The 11,591-nt window shown below is 42.3% G+C and overlaps 1 protein-coding gene across 4 annotated transcripts in view; it reads right to left on the reverse strand.

Annotated features, from left to right (window-relative positions):
• Positions 1-11,591, reverse strand: part of Cpsf7 (cleavage and polyadenylation specific factor 7) — a 22,901-nt gene that overhangs the window by 10,475 nt on the left and 835 nt on the right. The window contains exons 2-6 of one of the 4 annotated variants that reach the window (XM_015478048.2): positions 10,870-10,979; positions 5,472-5,690; positions 4,529-4,632; positions 3,993-4,138; positions 175-589 (exon numbers count right to left, since the gene is read on the reverse strand). In XM_015478048.2, coding sequence (XP_015333534.1) covers positions 175-589; positions 3,993-4,138; positions 4,529-4,632; positions 5,472-5,690; positions 10,870-10,923 — 938 coding nt within the window. In that variant the 5' untranslated portion in view covers positions 10,924-10,979. Of the gene's footprint in view, positions 1-174; positions 590-3,965; positions 4,139-4,528; positions 4,633-5,135; positions 5,189-5,273; positions 5,340-5,471; positions 5,691-10,869; positions 10,980-11,591 lie in introns of those variants that run through there. The other 3 variants (XM_015478047.2, XM_048788942.1, XM_015478051.2) reach the window with 3 other exon arrangements.

Here is an 11,591-nt window from a genome sequence, read left to right on the forward strand (position 1 = left end):
AAGGAAAAACACTGATAGATAGTAAATTATATTCCAAGACTCAACACTATGGCAAGTTTCCATAAGGGAAAGCATGAGTATTCAGTGTTCACTTCTTCATGAAGAACAGAATGCTGAGCACTGCTGACCTAACTATTACTGGCTTAGATCTGAAGGGAACAAGATGCTCCTCACCTGCCATGGTGGTTATAGGGTGTTGAGGCCTTCATGTAAGTATCTGGTGGAGGCCCCACTGTAGCATTTGGTGGGGGGAAGAAGGCTGGATTGAGGTGAAGGGCAGGTGGAATGGCCCCAGGGGGAGGTACAGCCAGATGTGGAGGTAATCGAGGAGGGGGGGGCATGAGATGCTGATAGTGGATGCCAGGAGGAGGAGGAGGGACCCCAAAGCTTGAAGACAGAGGTGGTGGGGGTGGAATTGGGGGCGGGGGCAGACCCATCAGGGGAAGGGCTGAAGGAGGGCGATTGAAGTAGGGCAGCACGCTGGGGGGCTTATCCACACGAGCAGATGAGGGTACAAGGTTCTCAGAGGGTGTGGCCCGTCCGTCAGCAGAATCACTAGAATCTCGAGAGTGGGCCCGTGGAGGTATTCCTATAAGGCAAAGCACAGCTAATGTTATCACCCAGGCTTCAGACATATCCTAGACCAGCTTATCCCTCAGCAAGTCATCTGACACCACACTGAGGAAGGTAACTGACTTGGCTGAGAAAAAGGAAACATTTGGGGCTGGAGCTGTAGCCCAGTGGTAGAGTGCTTGCCTCACACATGTGAGACACTGGTTTCTACTCCCAGCACCACACATATAAATAAGTAAATAAAGGTCCATATTAAAAATATTAAAAAGTAAATACAATAATATACATAATAATATAAAAATATTTTTTAAAAGGGAGGAAACATCTACTGCCTTTTCTTTAGCTTCAGAGAAAAAGGTCAAAAGCATCTCAGTTAAGAATAAACCCCAAATGCTAAACTCCGCTTAAGTTTTATTTATCAAAGGATGCTTTTACTCAAAACTCTCAAAGTTTTCAGAACATAATTTACCCTTGGATTTTATATTTTTAATTGCAGAATGATCCTAATAATCCATAGAAAATGATAGCACTGACGTATGTTCATTGATGTTCAGCCCAACTCTGGATAAGATGAAATCTCACAACTCTTGAAGAGTTCAGAGGCTCTCCTTAGATTAGGACTAGGTGACCTTCTCAAGCATGCTGTACTCTTGCAATGCTCTTTGTTATTGAGCTTTGGCCAGAGGATTTGGGCAAAAAAAGGGGAGGGCATGGCATAGTTTGATTTTCTTTAGCCACATACCCAAATTGGCAACTGGAAGAGAAGAGACACAATGAAGAGTATAAGACTGAAGGTTAAGTGAAAGGTAAAGAGAAATTGGGGGATAAGCCAAGAAAAGGCCTACCCACAGAATGAGCAGATGGCATACAGCTGACAGCAAAATGCTTAGCAAAAGCTTGGTAAAAAACATGTTTCAAATCTGGGGAACTCCCACTATATTTCAATGGCCTAACTTTTGTACCCTTCAGGGTGGCCTACTGGGAACATCATCAGAGCACACTAGCATGGTGTTGTGTATGACAGGAGCAAAACATAAAAATAAATGGAAGCATGGCTTCTAACACTGTCATTTGGTTATACTTGTTTCCCCAAATTTCACAGGTTAAGCCTAGTTAATGTAGATTTCAAAAGACTGTGATCATATGGCCTTGAAGTCTTGGAGGTAGAAGATGATTATCAAGTATAGAGAAAAAGAGGAGTGCTTCTCAAACTAAAACTCAGGAATCAATAACAACCACCTTGATTTCTTTACTGTGGTACATTGCCAGTACTTGACACAGCACTCTTATTCTTCATATTTCAAATACATGGCAACCTTCCTTGAGTTCTCTCAATCGGAATAAAATAGAAGGTTTAAGAATGTGTGATCCTCTGACATCTAACTACCTTCTCAGCTACTTTCTTACATCTGCAAAGGTTCTGTTTTGTATTTATGACTACGAGTCCCCAGAGAAGCAGCCATTCTTAAGCAAAGGAAATACACCAACTTTACCTAGTGAATTTAAAGAGTCTAAGTCCATGAGCATGACAGAGCAGAAATATAGCCCTCAGCCACCACCATCTTTTTGACAAAGAAAGGAAACACTGAGGAGAAAACAGTTGAGAGGCAGCAATGTTACCCCCAATGCAGATGTAACTTATGCATCTCAGAAAAGTCAGGGGAGAGATGAATTTAAAAGATTCTCAAACACAAAGGACTTGGGAGCTCACACCACATCCATCTAGGCTCTCAATCTAGCTAGGAACTCTTGTTCCTAGGAAAAAGAGAAGGAGCCATATTTCTACCAGAAAGATGTACCAAAGTGATAAAAGGTACCACTGTTTTTAGAGGTGGGCCTAAGGAGTGACAGAATATAGTTGATGAAACTGCTATTCCCCACAGTACTAAAAGAAAAGTAAAGGCAGCTGGTTTTCTTGAGCAGAGCCTTGCAGGGCTACACCTTGTGAGGCCAGGGCAATCCAAGGTCTGGTCCTCAGATTTCAGTTTCAGAAACTTGATTTTAACAGTTTACCAGGGGTACCTGAACCCTAGAAGATTGATTCACACTAACCAAATTCACAAGAGACTGATTCATAAATCATAATGCCAATTTATTAATTTACAATGAGAAATATAACTGCCAAGCAGACCGGAATACTTTTGTCGGCTGGTCAGCGCATTCTCTTCCCAGTAGGAGAGCCTAGTTGGGAAACCAAATTAATATCAGAAGATGGCTTAGTGAGTCAGAATAAAGTGAGCAAGGTGAACTTAAGGGATACTGTTATCAAGCTAAGGTAGAACGATACAACTTTCTTAATAGAGTAGACTTGCCAAGCAGATGGAAATATTTGATGCCCTCTAATGTGTGCCCTCTCTTGGACAATACTAAAGAAACACTGTTAAATTCTTATTCTCAGACTGAGGATGTAGCTCAGTAATAGGCAGCTTGCCAAGCATGTGCAAGGCCCTGAGTTTGATCCCCATCACCATAAAAACAAACAAACAAATACTTATTTTTTTTTTAAAGGAGAGGGAGGGGGAGAGAGAGAGAGAGAGAGAGAAAGAGAGAGAATATGAATTTTTTAATATTTATTTTTTAGTTTTCGGTGGACACAACATCTTTATTTTATTTTTATGTGGTGCTGAGGATCAAACCCAGCACCCCACGCATGCCAGGCGAGCGTGTTACTGCTTGAGCCACATCCCCAGCCCCAAATACTTATTTTCTAATACTTCTTTTAGTCGACTCCTTAAAGAACACCCTTGCAACCTATGCTCATGACGAGATTATAGCCATGATTATACATCTTAGTTACTTTTTAGGATGAATGTTTCTTGTAAATTTAAAGAGAGGCATGTCTTAAAAGTAAGTCAATTTTTAGGCCAGGCGTGGTGGAGCATGCTTGTAATTCCAGCAGCTTGGGAGGCTGAGGCAGAAGGATCACAAGGTTAAAGAGAGCCATAGGAACTTAGTGAGAAGACCCTGTTTCATAATAAAAAATACAAAGGGCTAGGGATGTGGCTTAATGGTTAAGCCCCCCTGGGTTCAAACCCTGGGTTCTTCTTCAACACGACAACAACAAAATGCCAATTTTTAGAAAGAAATACAGAATTCAGAGTTGACAAGAACTTTAAACATTATACATCTAGTTCCTGGGGGAAAGAAGCCCTAGTGACTTGCCCAAGGTGACACAATGATGTCAGAACCCATTATTATTATAATCTGAACTTCTCTGATTCTTTGAAAAAGAGCATTGCTTTTATATAAACCTCTCTTTGGCCTCCCCATCCATCATGCCACCACCCATAAGCACCAGCACCCTCCCCCAAACTCCTTCATGTAGGCTGAGCCCACACTACAGTAAACAAACCCACAGCCTTCCCCCCTTCATACAGATGGTCTCCACGTACCCCCTCTTGGGACTCGGACGCACTCACGTTTCCGAGCCTGTGCCTCAAACTGTGACAGGTTCTGTCGGGTGGCCGGCCTCACATCCACTTTTTCTCCATTAAGAACTTTTCCAGGCAGGAGTTCTAATAATTTGTGAACAGAGTTTTCAGAGGCTACCACCACCTCAGCATACCTTAAAAAAGAAAAGCAAAAACAAGCGAAATCTATTTAGATAACTGAAAGAGGAACTGAGAAATTCTCTTCCATTTTCAGTGAAAATTGGCAAAAGATACCTCACTGAATTACACACACACACACACCCCTACACGCCCATTAACAAAAAAAGATGCCTTCTCATAATCCTTAATTTTTTTTTTTTGCATTGAAAATCAGCATTCTTTGCCCCTAAACAGATAAATGTTCTACTACATTACAGGTAGGTTCCCTTTCTAAGGTAGTATGCCAAGACCAGGCAGTAAGTTGAGCCATGGGTGGGAAGGGTTAAAACACAGGGCTAAAATATAGTGTAGTTGTTACCCCAATGGTCCCAAACTACAAGGGGCTTCCCAAATGCAGACCTCACCCTTTGGACTGTCCATTTGCTCGATTCTCTGCAAATTTCAACTCCACCACATCATAGACTCCTATAGAGCGAATAACCTGGATCAGCTGCTGGTCTGTGGTCCACTGAGGCCGGCAAGATGGAAAAAGGAGAAATGTCAAGAGCAACACACTCCCTCCCCACCCACCCAGAATGTCCCAAACCCAGCTCCCAAACCTAGGATCTAGTCACATCATGACCTCCCCCTCCATAGGAAAACCCAAAACCCTAGCAACATTTCAATTAGTGTAGGTTTTTCCATTTGTTTTCACCCATACAGAATTTCAAATCACCCCACCGCCCAATCACCATCTTTAGGAATTAAGGTTAACACCTATTTTAATATTGACTGCCATTTGGGCTGGCTGGTCATTAGTTCAAACACTGATTGCTAGCAACTTTTAGTTATAGATATGACAGGCTGGAGTTGACCACTGCCGAGAACATTCCCCTCAGTATACATAGTTCCTAATTTGGAAAAAACCTCCCCCACCAGCCCAAAAACATGTCACACAATAACTTTTGCAGAATAGTCACACCTACCCCAAGTGTACCAGAGCTATCAAGGTCTTTGATCCCCATCACCCACCATTATCACAGGACCATCTAATGACCACCAAGAGTTCAAGGTGTTCACTCTGAAATCTCGTCCCACAGATGACCCTGCTAGACATAAAGCCCCAGGGTCAGGGGCAGTAATAAGATGGCAGAAAAAGCAACTACCCACTTAATCATTGCTTTCTTCGGCACCAGTACGTCCTCAGGATAGTTCTCTTTCAGAGATCAATCCAACCTGATCCCAGGAAAAAGAAATCCAACCCCATCAGAGCACAAAACAGTGCAACAGTGGTTTCTGAAAATGCCATCACCTCCCAGTGCTCTCCCCCCCCAGCCACCCATAAGCCTTTTGGTTACCCTTGCTCACCCAGGAGAAACTGCCCACATAGACAGCTGCTCGTCTATTGCGCAGGCCACTGTAGGTATACAGAATTGCAGGGGTCTTGTTGTTGGGCTTGGGAGATGGCTCCTGGCGAACAGGAGGAGGTGGCTCAGTGCTGCTGCTTCTGTCATCTGAGGGCTGTGAGGTGGCTGTCAGCACATCATCATACAGGTCAATCTGATCTGTATTGTTGAACTCAGGGTCCTAAAAGATGAGGGGTTGGCAAAGGTATGCACCTGCAAACCTTTCATTTTGTACCTTGTATTTCATTCTAGTTTACATAGAATCTACAACTACTTTTGTAAAATAGTGTACAACACTTCATTGTCCTATTCTAGGAAACAAGGTAAGAAAAACTTCCTGATTTGAAACTATATCACTCAGCTATCCTTATGCAGGTTTCTCTTCCAACACCTTGTTAACAGTATGCAATGTTTCTGGCTTTAGCCCCCTGTGAGAGTCAAAGACACACGGTGAACAAGCAAGCAAACTAAGAAGGAAATATGAGGCATGTACTACTGTTATCAACAAGGTCAGTTCTAAAGACCGCATTCAAAATACATCAATGAAAATTTACTTTTAACATCTATGCTATTTTAAAAATCATAGTAACAAATAATAAAACCACACGTAATCTACATAATACTATTATACTTAATAAAAATAGAGTTAATTTATCTAGAAACGTAAAGCAGGGGGAAAGCATTTACAGTGGGTACCACAATGCAAAAAAAGGTTAAGTGTTACTGATTCAGATCCTTCAGCTTATACAAAGGACTTAGGTAAACTCTCAAACTCACAGGATTCAATCTCAACTAATAACTATCAAAGAACAAAAAGAACGGGGCTGGGGATGTAGCTCAGTGGTGCTGCATCACTCATTTAGTCATGTCTCAGGTCTAGTGATTTGCCTAATAATTCAAGGTAGTGCTCTATCCTTTTCTCAAGTGTCTTTTTTCTGTCTTTCTGCTCTTACCTTTATTACTTCCTTGCTTCTCTTTACTCTTTGTCTTATTTTGCTTTTTTTTTTTTTTTTTTTTTTTTTTTTTTTTTTGGATGCTGGGGATTGAACCCAGGGCCTTGTGCATGCGAGGCAAGCACTCTACCATCTGAGCTATATCCCCAGTCCAGTGCTCTATCCTTAAGAATGCACTTCAGTTGGCCTTCTATATCTGTGGGTTCCAAATCCACAAGTTCTGCCAACTATAAACTGAGAACATTAACTAATTAATTTTTAAAGATAATTCTAATAAAAATTATACCATAACTATTTACAGAGCATTTTCGATGAATGAGGTATCATAAGTACTTTAGAGATAATTTACAGTACAAAGGAAGATTGCACATAGATCACACACAAAGACTACATCATGAGTATCTACGGGACTGAAGCATCAGAGGAGTTGTGGTATGGGGTGAAGGCCCTGGGACCACTCCCCTGCCCCTCATCGTATGTATCAAGGGCAAAATGTACTTCTGAAGGGGGGAAATCAAGGATTTTCAAGAGAAACTTAAAAGGGAATAAGGAAACACAGCATCATGGATTTTTGAAGGAACCAAATTGGAACTCCTTTTATCTGTGATGTGTCTAAAAGTTGTAATACAAAAGTATCACTAAAAACTGGCTAATAAACTAACATGCAGATATGGATAGCTCAGAAACCAGATGCATTACCAAGAAGTCCTTCATATTTTAAGCCTGAAGGCAACCAATCTACTTTTTCAAGATCAAGAATTGGAAGGGCTATGGCTCAGTGGTAGCACATTTGCCTGGCATGTGTGAGGTACTGGGTTCAATTCTCAGCACCACATATAAATAAATAAATAAAATAAAGGTCTATCAAAAAAAAATTGGATACTCTCAATCCTGCACAATCTTAAATTTATGGACACCACCTTAGAAACAAAAGGATTCAATGAAAACAAAATTGTCAAATGGTCTCTCTGGGCCAAGAAGTTGGTGGGAACAACACAGGGAAAGTCTGATGAGAGTTCTAATGGAGAAACAAGGTATCAAGTTATGTTGGGATTTAAATCTGCTAGCAACATCAATTAATTTTACTTGTTCAGCTATTAAGGCAGAAAACTGGATAAGGCCTGAGGCTTTTCAGATTACCAAAGATGGCGTGAAAACAAAACCTAATTCTATAAATTAAGTGAAAAACACCATTTTTCATGCGGAGATGTTGAAAGTTTTATTCCATTAAGATTAAACAGGGGGCTGGGGTTGTGGCTCAGCGATAGAGCACTTGCCTAGCACGTGTGAGGCCCTGGGTTCGATACTCAGCACCACATATAATAAATAAATAAACAGAATAAAGCTATTGTGTCCAACTAAAAAATAAATTAAAAAAAATTAAACAGGAAATTCTCAAGAAAAATTTGTGTTCAATAGAATACAACTGTGAGTATCTCAATAAACTATTTGTTTACAAAAGAAAACTTGTGTGATTCTGAATTTAAAATAAGATTTTCCCTACCACTGTACTCAGTTTATCTAACCTCCAGCCCCCAGTATCTGACACAAGGCAGAAATTAGCCTAAGGTTTACTTTTCTCAAAGCAACCAACTTCATACCATCGTTTTTAATTTTGGTACTGGGGACTGAACCCAGAGCATTTTACCACTGAACTAAATCCCAAGTCCCTCTTTTTTAAAAATATTTTTTTAGTTGTTGATGGACATTATTTTATTCATTTATTTATACGTGGTGCTGAGAATCGAACCCAATACCTCACTTGCAAAATAAAGGTCTATCAAAGAAAAAAGAAAAAAAGAATCGGATACAGTAAATCCCGCACAATCTTAAATTTATGGACACCACCTTAGAAACCAAAGGATTCAATGAAAACAAAATTGTCACAAGAGCCACAATCCCAGTCCCCCAGTCCTTCTTATTTTTTTGAGACAGGGTCTTGATAAGTTGCTGAGGGCCTCACTAAGTTGTTAAGGCAGGTCTCAGACTAGCAATCCTCTTGCCTCAGCCTCCTGAGTTGCTGGGATTACAGGTGGGTACAACCATGCCTGATTTCATTGTTTCTTTTCTTTCTTTCTTCTTCTTCTTTTTTTTTTTAGAACCAAGGCTCTTGTATCAAAAGTTTCGGCTTCATAACAGCTGTCTCCATAGTTCTCACCTTAAACCTTTCCTCCCCATCACTGTTATCTGTTACTCAGCTTAGCACCCATCACCTTCACCCTTACCCACCAGGCCTCGAACCTGTTTTGAGTATACGGATCCATTTTTTTCCCTTTTACTTCACTAGCCGTGACACAGTGCTTAGGAAACACTTGTTGATGAAAGTAAGGAAAAGAATTGAACATAGGGTGGAAAGCCCATCTCAGTATGAAAAAGAATAGAGACAAAACACTCAGCAGAACAGCAATACTCAGTCACCTTTCCAGGGTTTTCTCCTCAGACATAAACAGCAGTTGTAATTACCAGGTCTTCTGATATAACAGGAATAAAGTAGCTGTGCAAAAGAGGTTTTTGTAGCACATGCTATAAGAGATCAGGGAGTAAGCACCATTAGGAACTCTGTTAATTTTCCTGGAGGAGCAAAATGCACGTGAGGGGATTCTTGGAGCAAATCAATGACATTCTTAAAACATTCTAAAACACAAACTATATTGGCAGCTGCTTTCATTCTGAGTCAGCTTCTAACTGCCCTAAAGATCTTTTATCTTTTAGCAGCTTTTAGTTTTACTAAAACCAGTTTTGCCAAAAATTAACTCATGGGGATATAGTGCCCCTTCTTCTATCTTCTCTAACACAAAAGACACTTAATACCTACGCTTTCTTCAACTTCTCTAGTATCAAATATTGCCTGTTTGATATAAATATAAAATTCCACATATTATTTTTTGCCTTAGACACATTTAAAAAGTTCCTTGTTAACTGAAGAGAACAGAAAACAAATTGTTGACGCCAACAACTTCTATCCCAACAAAGCAGTTACGACTGGACAAGGCCTGTGTCCTGTCTGAATGACAAGTGATATTGCTAAAGAACTTTTAGTGCCTGCCATATAATAATAATAATCAATAATATCTGATATTTTCACTATTAACTATTGAAGCAGAATCTGACCAGTTGTTCACCAATCTGTTTTCCTTCATTACTGAGCACACAGCTAGACTACACTCTAGACTTCCATTCTATTCAGAGTGGCTATGAAATGTCCTGGTGAGACATAGAGGAGACAGATTAATTGTGTTTGGGTCTGGTCCATCAAAATCTCTATTCTCTACTCTTTTTCCCTATTTGCCACCAGACGTCAATGCCCAGGTTTTGGGAACCATGGGATAAAGATAGCAACATCTCTATCAACTTGGGCCCTTGCCTATACAGAGCAAAGACATGTTGCCTCCATTACAATCACCTTCATTACTGACTGTGGACTATATGTGAGTGACAAACTCCTGATATTTGTTAAAAAGAAGAAGTCTGATTGTGGTGGGGCTTGCCTATAATCCTAGGTACTTGCAAGGTTGAGGCAGGAGGACTGCAAGTTATAGATCACTAGGCAACAGTGAGACTCCATCTCAAAATAAAATAAAAAGGGCTGGAGATACAGAATTCAGAGGTAGGGTGCCTCTGGGTTCTATCCCCAGCACCACAATAAATAGATAAATAAATACAAGCACACAAAACTGAACTGCATAGATTATTATTATTTTGGAGGAAATATATGCATAATGTTAAATGTGAAGACATTAACAAATCCAACATAAGGTACATGGGTGGGCCTACAATAGCTTTTTACCTAATTTGTCCTACATCTTTACCACTTCTCCATAAATAGAATGGTTCATCAATAAAACTTATCACACCAAAATGCCTACAAACTTAAGGTCAGAGTCAAAGATCAGAGTCAAACTAATTATAAATGATGCTTGAAACAACTGGAATGGAGCTGAAACTAACAAATTATGTTTTACACTGTGTCTTTTGCACCTTTATGGGGGAGGAACGCAGTCTGAAAAGAATAGCAAAGGATCAGGTATCAACATTGTCCTCATGAATACAGTTAACAAACGAGTTGCTGTGTGGTTAGCCTTGAGGAGACTAACAGCCAACTTTGGCTTTCTGGGGGAGCAAATTCCACAAGTTGATTCACAGACGTATTACACTTGATTTTTATTTGCTCTTAAATCAAACCCTTTAAAACGAAGCCTCCGGATGCAGATTAACATAAAACGGAATGGTCAGTAGTCTCTAAAGTCTCCGCTAGGGGGAAATTTGGGATGCCAGGGGAAAATTTTTTAGAACCAATAGACGCCTGTTCAAGCCCAGGACGGGCACAGCTTAAAAACGCTGCAAGTTTGCTGAAAGTGATTCCTCAGCTGATGGAGGAAAATCCCAAAGCTCCTGAAGACCCCTCACCTGATTGAACTCCTCATCAGCGTATATATCAATCAAGTCCACTCCTTCTGACATGGTTCCGTAAAGAGGACCTCGAGCCCGAAGATTAGGCAAAGTAAGAAAGATGCCACTGCAGTATTCAGAGAAGGACAAAAATTAGAAGGCATGAGGGTCTCAGGCTGGGAGGAGGGCAATGGTTGCCAACCTCCGGTCTCCAGAGACGCAGCATCCCGGCAGCCCAAGCTCGGCCCCACCCGCTCCGCCCCGCCCCCGGGCTCGCGCCGCCCCCCGCACTTCCAGGCCGCCCGGGCTCGCGGGGCTCGCTGCCCATCACCCGCGGGCCCGACCCGAGTTGCGCCGAGACGGCGCCGCGGCTGCCTGTGGCGCGACGGGAAAGTCCAGGCCTCGGCTCTCAGGGGCCCTGAGGACGGGCTGTGAAGAACGGCCGCGGCGAAGCCCGAAGCCCCAGCCCGCCGCACCTGCCTAGGCCCCAGGGCGGCCCCGGCCAGAGCCCTAGCGGGTCCGGGAGCTCCAGCCGCCTCCATCCCCGCCCAGGCTCAGTCCTCGCCCCAGCTAGGCCTGCCCCACTCCCTCCCCACAGCCCCGGCCCGGCGCCCACAGCCCCCTCCTCAAAGGCCCGCGCCTCCCTCGGCCCGCCGACTCCGGGCGCCCCAGACTCAACCGACCCCCTCCCCGCCTCGGCGCCGACCCCAACCCTTCTTCCGGCCCAGCCGGCCCCCGGC

Source organism: Marmota marmota, unplaced genomic scaffold, assembly GCF_001458135.2.
Source record: "Marmota marmota marmota unplaced genomic scaffold, marMar, whole genome shotgun sequence".
NCBI lineage: Eukaryota > Metazoa > Chordata > Mammalia > Rodentia > Sciuridae > Marmota > Marmota marmota.